At 33.4% G+C, this 25757-nt stretch overlaps 1 protein-coding gene across 2 annotated transcripts in view; it reads right to left on the bottom strand.

The window, feature by feature from the left end:
- The window catches only part of mol (dual oxidase maturation factor 1 mol), a 205997-nt gene that overhangs the window by 12778 nt on the left and 167462 nt on the right, over window positions 1-25757 (bottom strand). For both annotated transcript variants that reach the window (XM_075381810.1, XM_075381811.1), the window contains exons 4-6: window positions 24172-24306; window positions 9292-9496; window positions 999-1213 (exon numbers count right to left, since the gene is read on the bottom strand). In XM_075381810.1, coding sequence (XP_075237925.1) covers window positions 999-1213; window positions 9292-9496; window positions 24172-24306 — 555 coding nt within the window. The remainder of the gene's footprint in view (window positions 1-998; window positions 1214-9291; window positions 9497-24171; window positions 24307-25757) is intronic.

Genomic DNA, 25757 nt, shown 5'->3' with positions numbered 1-25757 from the left:
TGAATAATTAAATCATTAATATTTTAAAACCTTTTGGATGACATATTTGAAATAAATACTTGTCAAAGTAAAGCCGGAAAAGTTATGCGATCCTTTGCCGACTTTTTACATGTTTAATAGATATCAGATGAAATTTTCAGTTGTTCTTTTATCATACATAGTTCGTATTTAATAAAAAAAAAATAAAAAAAATATCGTCATTCAATTAATTGTGTCTGGGTAGTCTTTATTATTCAAAAAACCATTGAACACGGTTGTCTATAATTTTAAGTGAATTAAGTGCCGCATTTTGTTGCAAAATTTAAGGACGGTCGATATCAAATATACGGCTTTTTTTAAAAACAATTTAAGCGTAACATCAAGAGAAATAAGAACCCAATACTCCTTTTTTTGTGATCTCATGCGAATAGGTACAATAAATCCCTTTTTCATAATTACGAGAGTATTTTCATCAGAGAAATAAACACAATTATAATTTACTTGACCATTCGATTTTATTACCCCCTTTTCTACTGAAAAAAATGAATTGTACGCACTGTTCCCGGTCACAAAAGAATTCGTAATCTGAAAACAATTACTGAATAAAAAAATGTACTCGCTTTCAAATGAGACTCGAATTTTTTAATAAAATTTCTGATTTTGTTTTCTCAATGATTTATCTTTTAATATAGCATAATCTTAAGATAAAAAACATTATGTGATCGACGGGTCAAATGCGACCTGTAACCTTTTAAATAACATTTTGATTTTTTTCACAATCGTCCCACACGCATTACATAATAGAGTCATAAATATTTAATCTTTGGCATAATTGAAATATAAATCGTTCAAGGACAAAACCGGAACAACTTCCTGGCAAAACAGGAAGTTATACAACCCTTGCTACTTTTTTCTTATATAAAGTATTTTAATCAAAGTTTAATTAAAATTGTTGTAAATAATTTTTTTAAATATGTATATATATATATATATAAGAAACAATAATAATAAATAAATACCTGCAGTTATAACAATGTAAAAACACCAGCCAAATTTGAAAGTCAAAATTTTATTATATTCAAAATGGACTAAAAGCGGTGGATTCGGTAATAAACAGTGATACGTTAATGCGGCTGACATCATGAGGACACCTGTTAACATCATTAAATATGCTCCGTACCTTGGCACAACAATTAACATTAAATTCATTAGAAACCATGAAGACAACGATGACCTGAAAAAGGATAAACAAATAAAAAAATAAAATCTTTGGCAACTTATAAAAGAAAATATCTGTGTACTTAGTATAAATAGATTTTATTATTAAATAATAACTTTATATTAATTATACAAAAATAAAGAAACAATATCCATCAAACAACATATAAGGATACTTAAGGTTCATACATCGACTCTTTCAAATTGTACATTTATACGATTCACTGATTCACCCTCCTTTAAAAATAACATTTTTGTATATATTATCAAAAATATTCGTGAAGTTGTTCGTCCACTCAAATTTTCGTTTAAAACTCGCAAACCGATGGAAATTAATATTTAATAAATATATTTACTAAATGGTTTGAGAATGAATTTCTTTTTTTATGTTCCGGGACCACCAGAACGTTAGGTATTTCTGCAGAAGGTAAGATGAAACGGCAATTTGTAGCGTGCAAAAACGCCTGGACAGAACGGGATTCGAACCGGGACCCTCGGATGAAAGACCGAGACGCTACCGCTCGCGCCAGAGAGGCCCGCTAGAGAATGGAATAAACTATTTTTAAGTACGAATGAATTTACCGACCGAATCTGTTATAAAAAGTATTTATAAAAACCGTTTTAAGAATTCAGGGGACGGTCCCCGGAATCGAAAAAAAGAAAAAAAAAATTATATCGACTTACGTCCGGCTTAGTTTACCGAAATCCGGCAATTTATATTTTTAATATAAAAATTTATTTTTTCAGGAACGGTTAATCCTATCGAACCGAAATTTCGTATACCGGTGGGTACGTAGAGGTTTACTCGTATAAAAATAATGAATATTTTATTTTATCGTAATGTTTTCAATATTATTAAATTAATAAAATTTATTACGAGAAAAAATTAATAAAATTATTTCGGTTGAGATCCTGTCGACTTATTTAATTTTATTCGGGAGGAAATGAAATCTGGTTTTTTAAACGAATAACTCGTTTCAAGAATTTTTGCCGTAACTTTGTTATTTATGAACGGATTTGAATAAATAAGGTCATAAAACGTAAAAGGTTTACGCGACCGCCGATTTGAAACGGACTGAGTGATCAGGTTCATTATGTTTTTACAAGTAAACCTCTAGGTACCCTAGCAGTATACGAAATTTCAGCTCGATAGGATTAACCGTTCCTGAGAAATAAATTTTTACTTCAAATATACAAAACGACGGATAGCCGATAAGCTAAGCGCTTCCGGACATGTGTTGATAAAGACAGCTTTTTCTTTAATTCGATACCTGGGACCGTTCTCTGAATTCTTGAAACTGTTTTTATAAACTGTACATATTAATTTAGTGATGTCTGCGAATCTATAAGATTTCACGCAAAAACTACTCGACCGATCTAGCTGAAATTTTACACAAACATAATTTTTATATTCGGGAAGAACGTAGGATTATCACCGTTACGAAATATTTCACCGTTTTAAGATGATGGCTGTTTTAATGGCTTGGAGCAACAACAGAGTTATATTTCTTGCCGATATTCAATTTTACTGCGGCCAAACCGTTGGATGATCGAATTCAGAGACCGCGTACAGTATTAATATTAAATTTTCTACAAGAAAAGGACTCTTTTTGTCTTTTTCGCCTACCGATAAAAGAAGATTTAGAAGGCGCGATGGAATACGGCACGGCGGCTTAACAGACATAGAAAGTACAACTTTTACTGTCATTCGATACTGTTACCGTCAAAAACCGTAAGAAACAACTAAAATCGCCCCATAATTCAAAAGAATTTCAGAAAGTCTTCATTTCCCCGGGCGAAATCTTGCGCTAGCCGTAACTCGCTAACGAAGCGTTTTCGAGCCTACGTTTATATAAACCTTTTTTCCTATTTTTAGCTACGGAATCAGTTTCCGAGAGATTGCCATATAGTTTTGAATCACTCTGTATATAAGATATAAGTGTAATTAATGAAAAAAAATTCAAAAATTGAAAATGGGGATGTATTTAAAAAAAAATAGGATCAAGAATTTTGAGGGAATTGCATTAATTTGTAAGAGGTAAAAATTTATGTAAACACAAGATGTAAAAGGCGCGCGAGCACGAAATCGAAACTTTCTCACCCAAACTACTGTATTAAAATAATAATAGTAAAAGAAACAGAATTGATCCGAATACGCGAAGTAGTGATACAAACAGTAATATAAAACATAATGCAACAATACAAATCAACAACATTGTTGTATGTTGTACGGTACTTTATTTCTTATTATGTTGTGCAATGTAAAAAAAAAACGAAATGAAACGAAATAAAAAGAAAAATACAAAATGTCAAACGTGATTCGTGCCTCTACCATCCCACACTCCTTTTAAATAATAATAATAATAATGTTGCTACGAAAGATAGAAATATAAACTTACAAAATCATGAAATTCGTTTTTTACTTCTCTTGAGTCATTTGACATGAAATGGTTACTGTATTTGCTCATTGCCTATTATTATTATTATTCTCACCACTCTAAATATTTTTTTTATTTATTTATTATTCTTTTTTGTAATATACATATAAAAATACCATCGTATTTTCTACTGACACCGTTAAAATAAAATACACATATAAAATAAAGCGTTAATACAATATTAATTTGACAGTGAAAACAATACTAAAAATAAATTTAAAAAAAAATGAAAAAGGTCATAAATCTTTTGTTAGAAAGAAGATGCTCTTTTCGTTTATTAAACGGCCATCATCAGTAGATAATAAAGAAATAACAACTAAAACAATAATTATAAAATACGTAATTGACGGGAAATCCCTTTACGCTAGTTATGAAATTATTAGGATACGTACAGTTTACCTTCTGTAGATCTAAAACATCTGTGTGAGTTCCACCGTGTTCGAAGCACAGTTTTATACGCTTCTATGTCCGGTTATTCATCCGCAACAACGTATCAGAGATGATCATTTCAAATGTAAACCAAACATCGCCTACGAGCTGCTCGTTGCTGAAGTATCGACGTTTTCGTATCTCTTCTTTTACAAAACCCCAGAGCGTACTGTCAGATACGCCTTCTCGATGGAAGCGGTAACTTTTTTGACCCGTCGTCCGATTCAGCGATTCGGAAAAATTTCATCGAGGCGTCTGCGGAGAATCAAATCAAAATGCGCTGGAACACCGTCTTGCTAAAATGTAATAATGTCAGCGATCCCTCTTGTCGTTAATTCTGGAAGCAACCGCTCGTCGATAGTTCTCAAATAACAATGTCGATTAACTACGCCATCGAAAAAGTAAGGACCAAGTAAGGTTCGGCTGTTATCCCAGCCGGCATCGTAACATGAGGTAGATGGCGTTCGATTTTCTCAAAAAAGTGAATAAAAAATTTCGGTTACGAGAGCTTCGATAAGTCGCACAACGGTCTGAGAACATGACCTTCATTTTAATAACCGACACGCATAAACATTGTCACTCGACTCATTAACTGTGGTCGGATGAAAACGTTTAACTTTTAAGTCCTTCCGTAAATGGCCTCGCATTTTCGAACTCGGAGTTCCTAACTCTGCGTAATGTTTGCGCGTTGATTTTATCGGTGAACGGTACGGAACGCAAAAATGGCGGGAGTTTCATCTCCCTTCGGAAACGCAGAGCCTGGACAGTGTCCCTTGCTGCTGTATCAATCTATTAATCGGGCGGGTTTAGTAGTTTATTTTAATGTCGGTTATGACTTTAACGGTTTCATTTAGTTTTATGGACGGATTTTGTATAGCGTTCCATATCCGTATGAGTCCAGCGTTCTCAAACCCGTTTCTGGGTCCGACCGCAGGAGGCTAGGTTTTTTAAAAATCCATGTCCCGACGCGATTCCCCTTCAGTCCGTCCACTGAAGTCCTTTCGGTGCTAACGCTTTATTGGCTAGCAGGAATACGCCATAAGGGAGCATTTGTTATTTGGAGGGAGCAATGCGCCCCCTTCTCCGGAGGGAGTCGCAATTGCTGATTTAATTTGATTTAATTGTAAGTATATAAAGGAAAGGTTAAGTAGAAGCTCTTCATCCACTTCTTTGATGGCTGCCTTATCGGTGATCGTTGAATCGATGCCTTTATAGCGGTGCACGTCTCAGATCGAGTGTTCGGCCTCCCACTGCGTTGCGTATCAAGAACGCTTCCCGTTGTAAAAGCATTCTTCTCCCGCGTCAGTAACGTTTGCCCAAAACGCACAAAAAAGTCGTTCGTAACGTTTCTCAATATTTTGTCGACGCGTGGACGTTCGTGGAACTACACACAAGGTACAAACGCTCTTCGACAGTGTACGCACTCACATGCGCCATCGTTTCACACTCGACTGCGACTAAGGTCATCTCATCACGAATGAATACCACGGACGATCCCCACTACGGCTTATCCTCCCCGCTTTTTCCATCAGCAGTGAGCGATATTAACGGTGAGAATTAACAACAGTAGAGCCCGAAAAGCAGAGAAGGATTTATTGCGATGTAAAGGGATTTCCTGCCCGTTCCGTATTAAAAGAAAACAAAACCGGAAAAGTATTCCATGACTTTCCCGGGTGTATCGGTCAAAAGTTAGTATTGTAAAGTTGTAAAAAGAAAGTTAAAAATTGTAAAGTAAAAAATTCTACAAATTTGTAACAAAACGGTAAAATAAAAAAGTAAAAGTTGTAAAAAAATGAAACCGTAACAAATTCTATGAAACTGTAAAATAAAAAACATTTAAAAAGCCTTTACTTATTCTTGAAATTTTGCTGTATTACAAAGACTTTAATTACGCTAAAATGCATGAAATTAACCTTATAAACGTTGAAATCGAGAAAAATAAAAAGATTTTCCAAATTTAAAAAAAATTTGGAAGCCTAAATATGAAGAGGGCTCTTTTTTATCGATTATATGATCACAATAATTACTAAAATCAAAGTTAAGCATAAAAATTTCCAAATATCAAATAAAAAATCGTAGTAGGTTTACTAGGATTAGAATCAAATATCGACCCACCGGGTTGGTCTAGTGGTTAACGCGTCTTCCTAAATCAGCTGATTTGGAACTCGAGAGTTACAACGTTCAAGTCCTAGTAAAGCCAGATATTTTTACGTGGATTTGAATACTAGATCGTGGATACCGGTGTTCTTTGGTGGTTGGGTTTCAATTAACCACACATCTCAGGTATGGTCGAACTGAGAATGTACAAGACTACACTTCATTCACACTCATACATATCATCCTCTGAAGAATTATCTAAACGGTAGTTACCGGAGGCTAAACAGGAAAAAGAAAAGAATCAAACATCGAATAATACAAATTTTGATTTTAGGTGCTTCCTTACCCTGTGGAGAAAATTTTCTAAAAAAAGAATTGATCTCTAAAAAAAATAATAATTTACAACAGAAATGGTAAAAAATATTGAAAAAATAAAGTATAACTTTTATAAAAGTAATGAAAAAAATTGCTTCTCATTTCGTTACTGGAATATTACGTATAGGCCAAAGCTACTATAATTTTAATAGCCGTTTAAGCGATAAAGAAAAATATAAAAAGATTTTTTAATAAAAAAAATTAAAAGACTTAGTGTCAAAAACAAAAAAATATATATTTTTTAGAGGTGGAGAATAAATTGTAAGAAAAGTTTTTCTCAAAATATTGAAATTTTAGTAATATTTTTATATAGGTAAGCTCACCGGGCTGGCCTAGTGATTACTCGTAGACACAGATCAGCTGATTTTTGAAGTTGAAGGTTCTGAGGTTCAAATCCTAGTAAAAGTTAGTTGCTTTTATACGGATTTAAATGCTAGTTCGTGAATACCGGTATAATATGATGGTCAGAGTTCGATTAACCAGACGTTATCACAGGACCGGTAGGCCTGAGTCTGTACAAGAGTACATCTAATTTAGATATCAAATATATCGTCGTCATCTCATCGAGCCGTGGAGAGGGGTTGCTTATCGTTTAATTTCTTTTTTCCTGAATAGCCGCCGGGAATCACCGTCAGGTATTACTTCAGAGTACTTCAGAATACGAGTGTAACTGAAGTGTAGTCTTGTACAGTTTCAGGTCGACCGTTTCTGAGATGTACGGTTAATTGAAACCCGACCACCAAAGAACACCGGTATCCACGATTTAGTATTCAAATCCGTATAAAAGTACCTTTACTAGGATTTGAACTTGGAAATCTCGACTTCGAAATCAGTTGATTTGCGAAGACGCGTTCACCACTAACCCGGTGGGTTTGCTTATCGTTTAACAGACTGCAACATATACGTATATATTAGGGGAAAAAATATATATAGTTAAGCTTAATAAATTTTTTTAAGTACTTTTTCTCTAAATCTAACATCCCCTTCAATAAAAGTTAAAACAAGAAAAAGAAAATGTTCAAAAAAACTTCTCTGCATTTTAGATCCGGGGTCTATAATTTTAAATAATTGTAGACATTTCATCGTAGCTCCATATATAAAATATAAACTTTCAAAAAATCTTTGAAAAATATTTAAAGGGAAATAGAGAAAAAATACAAAAAAAACAAACATATTTCAATTTTAGGAGGTGGGGTTGATTTTTTGAAAAAAATATTTTTTTCTTATTTAAAAATAATTTATGATACCAATAGTTATGATACCAAAGAAAGCAGGGGCAGATAAATGTGAAGAATACAGAACAATTAGTTTAACTAGTCATGCATCAAAAATCTTAACTAGAATTTTATACAGAAGAATTGAGAGGAGAGTGGAAGAAGTGTTAGGAGAAGACCAATTTGGTTTCAGGAAAAGTATAGGGACAAGGGAAGCAATTTTAGGCCTCAGATTAATAGTAGAAGGAAGATTAAAGAAAAACAAACCGACATACTTGGCGTTTATAGACCTAGAAAAGGCTTTCGATAACGTAGACCGGAATAAAATGTTCAGCATTTTAAAAAAATTAGGGTTCAAATACAGAGATAGAAGAACAATCGCTAACATGTACAGGAACCAAACAGCAACAGTAACAATTGAAGAACATAAGAAAGAAGCCCTAATAAGAAAGGGAGTCCGACAAGGATGTTCCCTATCGCCGTTACTTTTTAATCTTTACATGGAACTAGCAGTTAATGATGTTAAAGAACAATTTAGATTCGGAGTAACAGTACAAGGTGAAAAGATAAAGATGCTACGATTTGCTGATGATATAGTAATTCTAGACAGACTTATAGGCCACATACTAAGGCATCCTGGAATAGTCGCTTTAATATTGGAAGGACAGGTAGAAGGGAAAAATTGTGTAGGCAGGCCACGTTTGGAGTATGTAAAACAAATTGTTAGAGATGTAGGATGTAGAGGGTATACTGAAATGAAACGACTAGCACTAGATAGGGAATCTTGGAGAGCTGCATCAAACCAGTCAAATGACTGAAGACAAAAAAAAAAAAAAAAAAAAAATAATAAAGTTTGTAGGTAACAACTTCGGGTTGTAGGTAACAAATTCGCTTTAATATAGTTTTCTCCTTAATACCTGTGAAGAAAATCGAAATCAGCGTTTTCGCGATATCCCCCTAGCCTCTTAAAGCATTTTCAAAAAAAAATTAACACGATCAATACCTCATATAGAGAAATACTTTAGCCGATTCGTTTCGATCGGTCAAAAAATGTAAGGTCAAAAGCAGTGCGACATACATACCTGTCCACATACGTTTTTTTGGTCTAGATGAACTAGTTGGACCCTAAAACGTAAAAATTTGCAAAAATCCCGGTTGCCCATTTTTGACATGATCACCGTACGTTTCCCTTTAATATAGCAGTTACTCTAGGAAAGTAAAATTCAAAATATAAGCTCAGTAAAATATATTGGCATGGCATTTTCACACACGCTACAAATCATTCATCTCATCCTCTGAAGTAATGCTTAACTGTGGACTCGGAGGTTAAACAAAAAAAAGAAAAAAAAAAGAAGTAAAATATATTAATTTAATTTTACGCATATTAAATTATTTTTTTCAAACCCTTATATTCTACCGATTACTTACGTACTCGATAAAAAGAAAAATTACGAAATTATGAAAACTAGAAATTAAACTAGAATTGTATAACAAACATCTTGTTATACAAAAGATAAAAAAATAGTTAAATAAATACTTACCAAAGAAATATAGAACCGTAATATCCAGCGGCGCGATATCGTCCACCCCAATTAAATCCTTCGTCGTTTAAACTGAAATATTCTGCTACAGTAAGAATCGGAAACGGCACGCCACGCACCAGTGCTTCTTTATAAGATTCTTTCATATCATGCGGACCCAGCCATGAAAATCTTTCATTAAAATCCATATCTTTGTCGTTAATACCTGAAAATAAAAAAATATATATATGTACTTATATATAGATAAATCTGAAAAAAATTCTATTATAAATATGCCTCGTTACGTTGCCATCAATCCTTAATATTCGCTAACGTTAGATGATATTAACGTTTAAAATCGCTTATTAAAGCATTTCCGCCAATATTATATTTAGATATATGATTTCTTACAACAATGTTCATTTTCAGAATGAACAATTTTCATTTATTCAGAATGGATTCAGGGATGGTCGAAAGGGATATTACCGATGAAATCTGAAAACCGCAATTTTTCGCATTATTAGTACTTTTTCGATAACTTCGTAAAAATCTGAAATGAAATTATTTTCCCGCTCATCCAATAAATAAAACTCATTTCGAATTAATAAAAATTTTGAAAAAAAATTCCATTTATCCTAACTGAAGAAAAAATTTCATTAATTCAAAAGTAAATCATTTTAATGTTACTAAATAATTTGAAAAATATTTCATCATACTGTTCAACAAATCGACTGAATTGATTTAAGCAGTAATTAATTCTACATCTTTTTAAATTATATTTCTTTGTTTTTTTTTGTCTTCAGTCCGTATAACCGTTTACCGGCTATTCGCCATTTTGTATTTCTAATATACGAGGGTATCAAAAAGTAAAGGGAAATTTTGATTTCCCTCCCAAACATAGGCAGCAGTGATTGTTCTGCTATAAATCATAACCTCTATCGGTTGTTCATTGAAAGTATCGATCGTTTCATCGTTAGCTATTTGTGATTTTATTTAAAATCTATTTAAAATGAGTGCTCCTTTGTCTGATCGCAGCAAGGAAAAATGCGAGCAGTGATACTTTTCCTCGGTTCAGAAGGGGTAAAAACAGCAGATATTATTCGTCGAATACAGCAGCAATATAGAGAGAGTTGTTTAATAGAAGCAAGATGTACGAATGGATTGATCGCTTTAAAAACGGTAGGATTTCTCTCTGTGATGAACAGCGGCAAGGTTGGCCTTTCACTTCAAAGACTAACGACAATACTGAAGGATTAAACAAATGATTCTCGGTAATCGACGAATTACAGTCGATGACATCGCAAGTGGGTCGAATATAAGCCGTAGCTCAGCATTTTCAATCATCCATGATTCTTTAAACTTTCGAAAAGCCTGTGCTCGTTGGGTTCCTTTTCGATTGATCGGCATCTACAAAGATAATCGTTTGAAAATTTTCCTCAATCTTTCGAAACGTTACGAAGATGAAGGAAACTTATTTCTTAAGCGAATAATAACCGTTGATGAGACATCCGACAGTAAGCGACAAAGATTAGTATGGAAACATCCTTCATTTCCGGCAGCAAAAACGTTCAAAAGTCAGACGTCTTCTGCAGGAAAGGTGATGACAATATTCTGGGATATGAAAGGTTCACTCTTGGATTAATTCACACATAAAGATCAATCGGTAAACAACGACATCTAATGTGAGCTATTGGGTTTACTGAAGCAAAAAATCAAATTCAAAAGACGTAGTAAACATTCTAAAGGCGTGATTTGGCTTCAGTATACGCTCGACAAAAAAAAAAAAAACAGTCTTTTGTCTTCAAGATCTTGGTTTTCAGCTTCTGGACCACCGTCAATACAGTCCGGGAAAAGAACAGTCGTGAGGGAATAATTATCGATCTGATGAAGAAGCCACAGAAGCGGTGAAAAGGTTTCTGCACGCCAGTCCGAAAATTTTCTTCCAGAAAGGAATTCAAAAGCTCGTTAAAAAATGGACTAAGTGCATAGAAGTAGGAGGGGATTATGTTGAAAAATAAAGCACGTAACATTTATGCAGGTACAAATAAATATACTGATTTTTTGACTTTCACTTTACTTTTTGATTTACCCTCGAAAAAATTTATTTTATTTAAATAGTTAATAGTATCGTTCTCTCTCTCTCTCTCTCTCTATCTCTCTCTCTCTCTATATATATATATATAATATATACACAGGTAATTGCGTTCATTTAAAAAAAAAGTTATAATAATAATTTAGTACCTTAATGAAAAAAATGAGTTAAACTAGTTTCGTCCTTGCCCCAAGGAAGAGATTATGATGTAACCACATAAATTATGAGTATTTAACTACAAATAACGTACTTGATTTTCAGGTAATAAGCTCTATTTTACGTAAACTATTCTGGATCGTATTATAAAAACAGTTTCGGAAATATTTATTTTATTTCGTGTCGGATAGTAAAATAATTACTGACATTTAGAACTGTTTTATCAGATGTTGGATTCGAATTATCTGACACGCATTTTTAGATGTTTGATTATAAATTACTCAAAGAACTTTTTCACGATTGATGTGTAATGTTTAATATAATGATTTCTAGATTAATTGGTCTCGGGTTCGATTCCCGGTAAGGGTGTAATATTTTTTTATTTATAGTTTTATTCTCTGTACAATGAAATATATATAAAATAATTAATCTACCGTGAAAAACCGAAATTAGAGAATGCGGATATCTTCCAGTGAATGTCGACATATACCAAATACGTCGCTGAAACACCGAGATATTTGCTTACATTATTATACATTCGGATCTTCACCGGTGTACGAGTTCTGTAAATAAAATAATGAGACAAGTTTTTTTTGGCAGTCAAAGTGGCAACACTGTAAAGTTACTACTAAACACATGGTTATATGAAAGCCGATTTATATTAGGTATTAATATTTTTAGTCTATTGTTACCACGTGAGACGTAAACAAACTTTTCGTGAAACGAGTTTTTGTTGTGCGTTGCAAAAATGAGTGATAATAATTATAAACAACGTTTTGCGATCAAGTTTTGTATTAAATTCGGTGAGAATGCTACTGAAACTTTTTCAAAATTGAAAAGGGCGTATGGAGATGACGCTTTGTCACGAGCCAGGTGATTTTAGGTGGTTTAAACCATTTTCAAATGGCCGGGAATGAGTTGCAGACGATCCATACTCTGGAAGATCGTTAATCTCAAAACGTGACGACAGTGTTGAGCGAATCAGAGACTTGATACGGTACGACTGGCGATTAATTGTCAGAATTATTGCAAAACAATTGAATTTGAACTGTACCGCAGTCCATCAAATTTTGACAAACGAATTGAACGTGAAAAACGTTTGTACAAAATCGGTCCCAAAAAACCTGACTGTTGAACAGATAAAAAAAAGGGTGGGTGAGTGCCGCGATCTTCTAAGACGAATTGAAACCGATCCTGATTTTCTAAAGAAAATGTTATTACTGATGATGAATCTTGGATATTTGAGTACAATCCAGAAACAAAACGCCAGAAGAAGTGGCTCACTTCAAACTCTCCACGTCTAAAAAAGCAAAAATGAGTAAATAAAAATCAAAACCATGCTAATCTGTTTGTTGGATAGTAATGACAATATCCATAAGGAGTTTTTGCCTACAGGACAGACTGTAAATGAATATGTTTACCGAGAAATTCTTGAAAGACTACGGAAAAGAGTTGCCCGCGTGAGACCCCAGCCATCAAAAATAACTAACTGGATGCTGCATCATGTCAATGCACCTTGTCACACTGCACTTTCAATTAATGAGTTTTTGGCAAAGAAAAACATTTCTGTAGTTCCTCAACCACCTTATTCACCTAACTCGAGTCCCTGTGACATTTTTCTTTTCCCAATTTTAAAAATAATCTCAAAGGACACCATTTTGGAACAGTAGAAAACATTATTAAAAATGTAACCGATTTCTGAGTTCCCACACTGCTATGAAGAGTGGGAAAACCGTTTGAAGCGTTGCGTGGCTTCCCAAGGGAACTATTTCCAAGGTGATAGAGTCCATGTATAACTAATGGATTGTAAATGAAATGTTTTTCTGAACCAGCCTCATTACTTTATTTACAGACCTCGTATATGCAGACAAACACAGATAAGCTCTGGTGGGGATTGAAACGATAATTAAAAATTAAAACAAAATCACCCGATACCAATCTCTAAGGTAAATGTTTTTTGTTTTTTTTTTTCTGTAGGGGGAGGGAACAGCTCTACCAGCCGCCGTCAGGCCCGCTCTGATGGCAGTGCGGGGCACACAACCGCTAAAAAATCTCCCCCTTCTTACCAACGGAACTGGACCTGGCCGCGAGGCATGAACACGGTTCCTATGTAACGGGTTCGGGATACATGTACTACCGGCTTCTGAGCAGTAGGACCTGCTGACGTTTTCCGGGAGTTATCGGCTGGCGACGACCCGGGTGGGCCCCCGCTGCTTACTCCCAGGAACTGGCCGTCATCCACTACCCATCCGCCAGGTTACCCTTGATGATGTTTATGATCGTGCACTTTACAGCAGCCCAGCTCCTCCTGAACATGACCGTGCAATTTTATCAGGATCTAGACGTTCCAGAGTCTGATAACGTTCTACCCGCGATTGCTTCCGATGGTGGCAGTTGAAGACGGTACGTTCAACGGAGCCAACATGTCCAGAGTAGAATACAGACTTGACTCCGTCCGTCTGAACCTCTTGAGGTACGAGCGGAAACACCCATCTCTAAGGTAGATTCCGAGAAACCCTCGTAAAAAAAAGGAAGTTTAAATTTAAACCAAACATAACTAACGCTCGCTAACCTCGTCTAATTAACGTTAATTTGGCGATCTTTGGTTTAAATTTAAATTTCCTTTTTTTTACTAGGTTTCTCGGAATCTCTTTATAGTAGAATTGGGTAATTTTTCTTTGATTTACCCGAAAGAAGGTTATGAAAAATAAAAAATTTTATCGGGTGATATATTTTTTTTATTTCTAGTTATCGTTTCGAGCCCTGTCATAGCTTATCTATTTTGTCGACATACACCGGCGAAGGTTTGAGTGTATAATAATATAAAAATATTTCAGTCTTTCACCGACGTATTTGGTATATGTTGACATTCAGCGAAAAATATTGACATATTCTAATTTTCGCTTTTCATGGTAACAAACTATCTAGAAACCAAAAAAAAATCGAAGTGGATCGAAAAATCTAATTTTAACTTTGTTACGCATTTAAGACACACAATATTATTAAAATTGGCTATTCTTTGGGTAATAATTATTGGGTTAGTAGAAAAAAAAAAAATTAAGCGTTCATAAATTAATTGAATTAGTATACTGCGTTAAATAAATAAATATTATTTTACTTCGAGGCTGTGCTCAAAATTTCCTGCCTGCGCCTGTTTCTACGGATAGGATAAATTCATCTGCTCGCTCTATATCTTTACAATTGAAATTCTTACCAAAATTTTAGAAGTCTAAATATACATTATATAAATCCTTCAGTTTTAAATTGATTTCACGTTTTACCTGTTTTTCAGGTATATTACAAGAAATATTTTTTTCTTTAAGTAATTACGTTAATGAGAAGAAATATTTGCAGAATGTAAGCTTCGTGTTTGATTAAGTTAATATTGAATTTAATTTTTCAGATGGACGGGAAAAAGAAGAATTGTCTATTCTTTCTTTTACAAAAATTAGCCGGCCTGAGTAACGGATTCCTACCGATTATTATGAAAATAATATAAAGTATAATAATTGGAGAAATCCAGAAAGGGTCAAAAAGGAGAACCTTTTTGTAAAGAATAGGTCCGTTTAACAATCGTCCTTTGTTATATCGCCCGCTGACACACAATGGACACCTGTTGAACGGTGAGAAAAGACCAGATTTGGAATTCATGGGAACAAAAGCCCTTGATCGACTGTTCTCACGCTTTGAGTCGGGTCCGGTCCGAACAGTAAAAATACCTCTGAAAGACGAGCTAAAAATCAGTTCTGTTCTGGGAGACGTTACTACGTCAGTTCAGCGAGGACAGGAGGCTGCAAGTTGTGTGTGTTCGGCAGAGTTCTATTAGAACTAGTCTGCGAGGCGTTACGGCGTCGGTTTTGCAAGGGCAGTTCTGCGAGGAGTTCACCGAGGAAAGGCTGCGAGTTACGTGGAGTCGTAGGTTCGGCGGAGTTCTGCGAACCGGTCCAGCGAGGAGAGTCAAAGGTGTGAGAATACGAGACGAGTGCGGGACGTCAGTCCAGCGAGGAAAGTCTTGAATCCAGTTCGATACGAGTAAGATGACGCCACGAGTAAGTCCAGTAAACAAGAAATATTATCAGCGAGTTAAAACTATAAGTGTGTAAGTGTAAGAAATAATGCGATAGACATCATTCATAAACTGTTAGGATAGATATGAAAGGTATTTGGAAGTGAACACTATACGAGTGTTTGTTAATTTGAGCTTAGCGGTTAAAATGGTTGAGACTAGAGGTTTCTTTTGTTAATCTACCTGGAATAAATTCAAAACCATTATTTATTTTTAACTCTCCTGTCTAATCTGTATTTATTATTTACTAAAGACATTTATTACTATTTAATGTGTAATATGTTGATTGTTATTCTTTGTTGATTACACTCTGTTTTTATGTCATATTTACTGTTTTGATTATGTTTCTATTATGTCATGTACCATATGATGTATTAATTATTTGATATGTTGTAATTGACATGTAATATTATTATTTACTACTATTATTAGTACTGATTATTATTGTGGTTTAACTACTATATCAATATTTGTGTGTTTACTATTTTTTATTATTATTATAATCACCGTTGTTATTAATTTGTCTGGGTTGTAATTATGAACATTTTAAACCAATAAACTGTAATTATATAAACATTCTACCTGATCGAGCCGCGAAACACGCGACAATATATATATATTATAACTATTTTATATATAAATATATAATAAATTCATTTTTTATATATATTTATAATAATATCTTGCGTCAGTAGAATAATCTTATTTCCACTAAAACATTAAACAAAACAAAAGAAAGCACAAGTAAAATTAATATAACCTAAAAAACAAAAATTAAACTATTTTAATTTATAAAAAAAAGAATAAAATTAAATTAAACAATAAAATCACAATAATTACAGTCTGCATAGAATGTAATTAATGCAACATTACATTAAGTTACATCATATAAATTACTCTTTTAAAAAACACAGTAAGTGCGGGATTTGGTATAATGTGATGTTGCTTTGCTTTAAGTTACTTCATAACATTTGTTACGTTATATACCAGTAACAAAATATAATTTGGTTTTGCTTTCCTTCAAGTAATTTCATACTAAAATTTCTGTACATAGAGCAGTGTAATTGTGAAATATATATATATATATATATATATATATATATATATATATATATATGGTGTAATGACAATAAGTCTATGTAACGTGGCTTACCTATTTTACTCAGTGTAATTATTACTATTGTATAAGTGCGCTTTGTAATTAATTAACTGAGAGGTGGTATGCAATACTATTACCGTTGTAATAATTCCATGAAATTTACTTATTTCTTTTGATTTTAATGGAAATATAAGAAATAAGTAATGCGATAACGGAAAACATCTATTAATAAAAATCTGATGTGGACACCATATGACATCCTTGTACGCCTATTAAATTACATTTTTTTTACTTTTTTATTATTATTATTGAATTATTATTTATTGTAAAATAAGTTTTTTTTTACAATCACAGGTTAATAATTATCAATAAATCAATATATTTGAATTTAAATAAAAGGTTAAAAAAAGAAAATGAAGTCAGATTTTCGCTGATGTGCCTTCCTCTTATAAGATGCAAATATTTCATTAATTAAAATTTTATTGAGCTATAACTCTGGAACCGATGAAAATAAGTGCTACTTATGGTATATCGTTGAAAAATTCTCAGTGAGGGCTTATTACTGCGGTTAACAAAAAGTCCAAAATTCAAACTTTTTTTATTTTTGAGTTTTTTTCGACACTTTTCGTCCAGTCGATTGCAATCAAAAGGGGAGGTGCACAACTGCATGTTACAAGACTTCTAAATCCAAAATTTGAACAACCTATGGCTAATCGTTTTTTAATTATGCGAGATACATACGTACGTATAGAAGTACGCCGAAACTACTCAAAATGGATATTTCCGTTGAAATCTGAAAACCGAAATTTTTCGCGATTGCAACACTTTCTTGTACTTCGTACAACGAAATAAAAAAATATTTTTACCAATACCCAAATAAAGAGAACGTTCCAAAAAATGTGTACACACTTTGAGCTGTCATATAACATTTATTTTCCTTTCTACAAGGTTAAATTTTTGGGAAAAGTAAGATTAAATTCCGTTAAAAAATAAGTGTAATTTCTGGTCAAACTGGAAATTCCAAATGTCATTTAATGTTCAAAACGGCGGTCTTCACACGTCTATGAGACAGATTCGAGGCCACGGAACAGTGTGTGATGTGCAGAAAGGCCGACCAGGCGACCTCGCATGGTTATAAGTGATGAATCCTTCCTCAGATGGAGTGCCGGTACTGTTTGAGAGTTCACCACAAAAAATCTGTAAGGTAAGGGTCACATGACAGCGGTGTATATGCTAGTAGTGTGCGACGCATTCTTAAGAAAGGCAAGTTGCGCGTGCACATTCCAAGGCTGTTGCAATAACTAGGAAAAGGGGATCCAGATCGCAGGGTACAATTTTGTGATCGGATTTAAAGGACGGTTACACCTGAACCGGCATTTACGGGTAGCATTGTTTGGGTGAATGAACCGCAATTCATACATAATTGAACTGTCAATAGGAATAATTGTGTGTTTTGCGCTGAAGATAATAGTCGAATTACTGTCGCAAAGGATGTGAATTTGCTGGTGTGAATGTGTCGCGGTTTGTCTCTTAGGGGATTCATCGGGCCTTTCCGTTTTGAAAGTACTGTAACCGGAGAAAAGTACCTAATAGTGCTTGCCGATTTCATTTTCCCTTCCGTTCGTGCAGCGTACGGTAATGACAGGTGTTATTACCGAGCAAGATGGTGTCCTGCTGCGTTATAAAAATGTATCAGGCCAGTGGATAGCGTACAGGGGATCGATCGAGTTTCCTATGCCGCTCAATTTTTTTTTTATGATGCACAATAAAAGAACTGTACCGTTGTAAACCATGTAACCTTGATACGCTTTGGGATGAGATTCAAGCTGTGTGAGGAGAAATTCCATCGGAAAATTTGGTGCGAGCTACGGAATCAGTCGTGATTCGTACTCGGAAATGTATAGATGTAAAAGGCCACAGTTTTGAACATTTACTTTAACCACCGTTTGGAACATTCAGTTTCACCAGAACTTATTTCTTAAATCGGACTGTATTCTTACTCTTCCCAGAAATTTAATCTTTTACGAAGGAAAATAAATTTTCTGACATTTCAAAGTGTGTATCCATTTTTTTTTTAATCACTGTATAAATTAATACAGTATGTCCGTAAAATAACGGCAAAGTTTGAAAAAGTTATAAGCTTTGAAACAAAAGTACGTCAGACATCAAAATGAAACTCTCCTTTAATTAGAGATACCAAGATGTTATTTTATTATTCGTCCTTTTGATATGTACGACAGAGAATATTCGGTTTTATAAAAAAAAAGCTACAGTGACCCGTACTTTTAAACGATCAAAATTTCTTATTTGAACAGAGAACAATTCTGTCTGTACATAATCCAACAGATAAAAACCCATTGGGGTTAGATCTGAAGACCGTGGAAGCCAAGTTACCACCTACTCTTCTAGTATATTCATAAACTTATTTTCTGTTGTAGTTTTTTTAACAAAAAAAAAGTAACAAATAAGTTTGTCTAGTTCAATTTCGAATGACATTAAATTTTGGGTTGTCATGTTGATTATCGATAAAATTCAATATTGGATTATAACGGTGATATACTCGACCGTAAAGATGATATCGATTTAAACATAAACATTGATTTTCATCAATGAAATTGACTCGTTTAAAAATTCCAAATCATTATCTTATACGCACTGAATGTCTGTAACTACGTAATCGTATAAATGATATATAATACCTAAATTTTTTAGGCAGTATAGTCTTTTTTTTTATTGATTGATTCTTTTTTGGGGGGCTACACGAATAATTTGTTAACGCTATCGTCATGTATCGATAGTCATACTGAACGTGCCGCTTCAATAGGTTGCCGAGTCGTTTATCCTCTCGGCGAATGTACTTTTCGTATTGCATTTAACACACGTCGGTATTAACGCCTAATTAAAAAAAAATCTGAGTTCTGGTCGAATCGTGATATTTTAATTTCCATCAAAATTATACCATGCTTAGAGTAAAATTGCCAAAAATTTTTAATAACATCTTTTAGTTCCCATTAGACCTCCACATTCGACAATTAACTCATATAACACTTTTTATAACAGACACAACTTGAAAAACCGAGAAAATATCAGAAATTGTAAAAAAAACATCAAAAATAGCCTTTTAAATTCTTAAGTCGGGGTTCCACTACATCCCCCACTTAAAAAACAAAATTCCCATATTCCCTACATTAATATTAGATCCACTTATATTTTGAATCTTGAAAATTAACTTTCAAAAAATGATACTTTAATTACGGGTATTTCACCCTATTTTTTTGAAGAATAAAATTCTAATTATCGGAATAACTATTTATTTAAATAATTCGGCCCGATTTCATTCTACATTATTCGACAAGGCTGAAAAAAAAAATATAGTATACTAACCAAAAAAACGTATGTGGGCATTGCGAGAAAGGAACAGGCTGAGGTCGATAAAAAATTAACATAAACGGTAATGAAGGTTATGAGGAGACGAAAAGGAAAGCACGGGACATATAAAGATGGAGAAAACCCCGTGGTGCCAGGGACCTGCCTACAGGTAGAACACCGCATGATGACGATAGCGATGTTTTCATTTTCGCGAAGTCGAAATCTAGCAGAAGATAATTAGATATATAGATCCAAATTCCAGTTTTTTGGTCCGCTGGTTTTCTGGATACAAAATAAAATTGTTTACAAATAATGTTTAACATCCATCCGGTTTTAAATCCGATTGACTTTAACTTTGAAATTTTAAATAACTTAGCAAGTATTATACATAGTTATCGAAAGTTATCCAAAGTAGTTATAAAGTGAAAGATATTTAAAAAAGGTGTCCTTAGACCAAGTAATAATTCCAGGCGGATTGACATCTCTATGGCGACCACTAGATGTCTGAATATACCGCTCAAATCTGCATTAAAACAATTGTACAGTAAACGGATGGCTGATGAAAATTTCTTTCTCACGCCTACAGGAAGAATCAAACTTTCAGATTTTAACCGGATTTGTGTTTGGATAAAAGATGTTTAGGAAGGTATTTCCAGGTAATTAGTAAGGGAAAATTTCTAAAAAAAAGCGAAATATCTAATGAACTTGATGGTAGTGAATACGATCACCTTTGGCAGAGCGACGTGCAGAATACCAGAACCCTTCTACAGACATTGACAGTGACAGTGATTAATTAAAAATAAAATCACATATTAAAAAGCGTATTTAAATGATCCTTTTCAACGTGATACTTTCTTTTCGTTTTACTGGCCTACTGATTCTGAACTAAAGTAGTACCTACGTTAATTAATTATTAATATAATAATAATATTGTAATTTAAATGACCGAATTAAATGCTTTTTTTTGTCTTCAGTCATTTGACTGATTTGATGCAGCTCTCCAAGATCTAGTGCTAGTCGTTTCATTTCAGTATACCCTCTACATCCTACATCCCTAACAATTTGTTTTACATATTCCAAACGTGGCCTGCCTACACAATTTTTCCTTCTACTTGTCCTTCCAATATTAAAGCGACTATTCCAGGATGCCTTAGTATGTGGCCTATAAGTCTGTCTGTTATTTTAACTATATTTTTCCAAACGCTTCTTTCTTCATCTATTTTCCGCAATACCTCTTTATTTGTCGCTTTATCCACCCGTCTGATTTTTAACATTCTCCTATAGCACCGCGTTTCAAAAGCTTCTAATCTTTTCTTCTCAGGTGCTCCAATCATCCAAGTTTCACTTCCATATAAAGCGACGCTCCAAACGTATACTTTCAAAAACCTTTTCCTGACGTTTAAATTAATTTTTGAGGTAAAGAAATTATATTTCTTACTGAAAGCTTGTGCTATTCGGCATTTTATATCGCTCCTGCTTCGTCCATCTTTAGTAATTCTACTTCCCAAATAACAAAATTCTTCTACCTCCATAATCTTTTCTCCTCCTATTTTCACATTCAGCGGTCCATCTTTGTTATTTCTACTACATTTCATTACTTTTGTTTTCTTCTTGTTTATTTTCACGCGATAGTTCTTGCGTAGGACTTCATCTATGCCGTTCATTGTTTCTTCTAAATCCTTTTTACTCTCAGCTATAATTACTATATCATCAGCAAATCGTAGCGTCTTTATCTTTTCACCTTGTACTGTTACTCCGAATCTAAACTGTTCTTTAATGCTCTCTTAAATTCAGATCTCAGTGTTGTTTCTTCCATTTCATCCTCCTCAACTTCCTCTTCTTCCTCTATAACACCATTTTCTAATTCATTTCCTCCGTATAACTCTTCAATATATTCCACCCATCTATCGACTTTACCTTTCGTATTATATATCGGTGTACCATCTTTGTTTAACACATTATTAGATTTTAAATTATGTACCCCAAAATTTTCCTTAACTTTCCTGTATGCTCCGTCTATTTTACCAATGTTCATTTCTCTTTCAACTTCTGAACACTTTTCTTTAATCCACTCTTCTTTGCCAGTTTGCACTTCCTGTTTATAGCATTTTTAAATGCTTTACTTTCTGAATATTTTAGTATTTACCTATTTTTTTTATCATATATGTTGCACTTTAAAATACCAGTATATACTCGATTTTTTTTTAAAACTACAAAATTGTGTTTTGCGACACCATTGTATTTTTTACAATCATTTTTACAAAAAAATTACTAGAGATAGATTTGGATTTATTTTATTCGACTTTTCAGGTTTAAAAACCTATCAGATTTAACCCTTAAGTTAAGTGTGAGAATTTCAATATTACTTTATTTACTTTTCCTTTCCTGTTTATTTGTGTGTGTGTGTTTGTAATTATTGTACTAATCTATTTGTGTAAATAAATACACCTTAATGAATATAAGCTTAGATTAAAGTTAATGCCTTTTCTGTTTTAGTCTTTTTTTTTTGTAAGTTAGAAAGTATTTACGTTTTCATTTTTGAAAATGAAATGAAATGGTTGTACAAGTGAACGAAGGTTTCGCCTTTCAACTCCTAAGACCACACTGACACAATATTTTGTAAGAGCTTGGTCAAGATTTGTAACATTGTCTGATGTACAAATACATTTGGGCATATATTTCGGTCCAGAAAGTCGTGGTGCGGGGTTTATTCGGCTGCGGGTGGTACTCGAATAAATAAGGTATTCTAGAATTCTGTTTAATTTTATCTACGTTAAAGGTGACTACAGAGTGACTGAAAAATAAACCCTCATAAGAATAACATATACACTGAAACATACACGCCCAATCTTTAATAAATTGCAAAAAATTCTTATCTTTTGGTTATTACTCCTCTGATATTGTCGGAAAATATTCTCCCTAAGTCGAGTTGATCATCATTTCGTTTATTTATTTTTTGTTAATCATATAATCGATTTTTGGTTTACTATAATTCTTCTGATCTTAATTTGCGTACACGTTCTCTAGTTTTTAAATTTCCTTTCTCTTTACATTCATCATCCTCTCTTAATCTCTTATTCTTTCCTCGGTCTTTTCTCGTCGAGTAAAGTAGGATTGCTGTATTCGTCTGATGCACTTCATCGTCCTATTTAATTCGTCATTAACGTATACGCAAAATTATGTTAAAAGTTTAATTATTTACATTTAATGTGTATAAAATATAATAATATTAATTGTATAAATAAATTTCATGTTTGATTTTTTAATAAATATTAACTTCCGATTGTAAAAAAAAAAAATTACGATAAATTAGAATTCAATAACTTATTAATGAAAAATAAATTTATGTACTTTTACTTTAAAAAAAAAGTGTATATGTAGTAATTTAATAGTCGTACAAGGAAGTCATGTGGTGCCCACATCACATTTTTCAGGTTCGGGGTGAATAATAATACAATTTTTTGGTAAATCCTTGATGTGGATAAAATTTTCATATTTTGAAAGAAATATTTTTTTCTAAAGCGCCCCAGTAAAGATTTCAAATCTTATTTCGTCAAAAATAACTACACCCCTTTTTCCAACTTTTGCAAACATTTAATACATTTTTACGAAGGTAGTATCCGTGTACCATGTTTGAAGAAAATCGGTCTACGGGGTTCCAGATTTCAGACCAAATTCAGGCCAACATACATACGTACATGTGCACAAACGTCCATCTGACAAAAATACATTTTTGGACTCGCCAGGATTGGAATAAAAACTTTTTTCGAAGATTATTTATGATTTATATAAATGTATTTTTTAAATAAATTTATTTAAAAATGACACAAAACCTAAAAAAGAACAATTTTTTTTTAACGATCTATACTTACCGCGTTATAAGCACAGTAGCAGATACGTATAACTATAGTCGGGAAATTAAAAATGGGACACAATTAATTATTGCATTGCGCTGCATGAAATTATTGAAACATGTCCAGTTTTAATGTTATCTATTGCAATTAATTTTTTTCTTCTCATAATTAAAAATAATTATTATTTTAAGATAATAATAATAATAATATTAATAATCAAAAGGATTATAATTATTATTAGTAAACGTAATTATAAAGGCCTTACCTTTCAATGTTACATTGACATGTCCTAATCCAATATAAGCACCTATTTCAGCTTTCACTAACTCCCTTGAGAATGCGCTGTACGTGCTTAAGATTTCTGTTGATGCAACATGCCAACCCGAACCCAGCATCGTAACTGAAAGAAAAAAAAAACGAATTAAAATATAATAAAAGGTATTTAATAGATATAAGAAACAGAACTTTATTAAGGAATATCCATCCGTTCCCAGCGGTACCCGTCGGACGTTAATATTTTCAAGTGTCCCCGGGGCGCCGTTCGGAAATTGGGATGCGGGTGCGATGGAATGCAACCGTAATATCTCGCCAACCGCTCGTCCGATTTTCACGATTCAATTGGCGTATGTATCAGCAAGTCGAGCGCTAAATGTTTAACGCATCAGGTACACTCTTTATCGACCGGATCTTGGTTATCCGGAAATTAAATCGTTTAGCCCCCTATTTATTGATTGCACTCACCCACCGTAAAATGTACCGACCTGATCTTTCGCTAAATACGCTCAAACTTGTGCGCTAGCGTAGCTGTAAAGTATAAACTTATGAAGACTAAAAAGTATAAAATAAAAAATATATACAAAAAGTTTTAATAATTATAGTTGGATTAAATTAACTAAAAATTAGAAAAAAAGTTTTTAAAACACCACTGTTAAATTAAAAGCACTAAAAGGTAAAAAATAATTTTAGAACGGCATCTCAAAATGGATTTGACGACAAACTTTGATTGTGATATGTAAGATTATGTGAAATTCATAGCTTCAAATTAAAAATTTGATGTTTTTGACAATCTTTTCATATACGTGATGAATGGCCTAAAGAGTGGGGTGTCGCAGCATCATCAAAGCTTGTTGTCAAATCCATTCTGAGATACCGTTCTAAAATTATTTTTTACCTTTAAGTGCGTTTTATTTAAGAGTGGCGTTTTGAAAATCTTTTTTATATATTTTTTTATTTATTTATGTGATTGTTTTCCTTCATAAAATAATGAACTATAACGAAAAAGTAGGCACCGGAATGTACCGATCACTAGCGGAAAATTCCGATTCGTTAGCATCAATTTCGAGTTAAATTTTAAATTTAACTTTCGTTATTTAATTTGCACGGCATTTCTGCCGCCTCCAATCCCATTCGTCGCCCTAAAGTATAAGACCGAATGTCTGTGCCACAAACGGCTACTGAACCTCGAAACAGTTTAGCGATCAGTGTCCTAACTAGCTCCTAGAGCCAACCTAATTGCGTGAGCGAACTAAGCGTGGTGCCACACACCACTTGCTTCGTGTTCCACCGCACATTTTTCATATATTCTAAAATGGGTAGGCGCACCCCGTCAACACTAAAATATGTATGAATTTCAATAAATTAAATTTATCACATCAAGACAGCAATTCGCTGCCACGCCTTGGTCGTTGAATGCCAGCAAGTACCTATCCACTAATATTAAAGCGCTTGGAGCTTTAGTTGCTGATGGCCAGCCATAACTCTCCGGTAGCTTCCCACGGCAGTGAGATAGGAGTCTTTCCCTTAAATAAATTACTGATGCCGGTTGAACAAAGAAATAAAAAAAAAAATCAA

This window comes from Lycorma delicatula, chromosome 13 (assembly GCF_047948215.1).
Source record: "Lycorma delicatula isolate Av1 chromosome 13, ASM4794821v1, whole genome shotgun sequence".
Classification (NCBI taxonomy): domain Eukaryota; kingdom Metazoa; phylum Arthropoda; class Insecta; order Hemiptera; family Fulgoridae; genus Lycorma; species Lycorma delicatula.
Note: the sequence above shows the minus strand (reverse complement) of the source record. Positions and strands in the feature narration are given on the sequence as shown.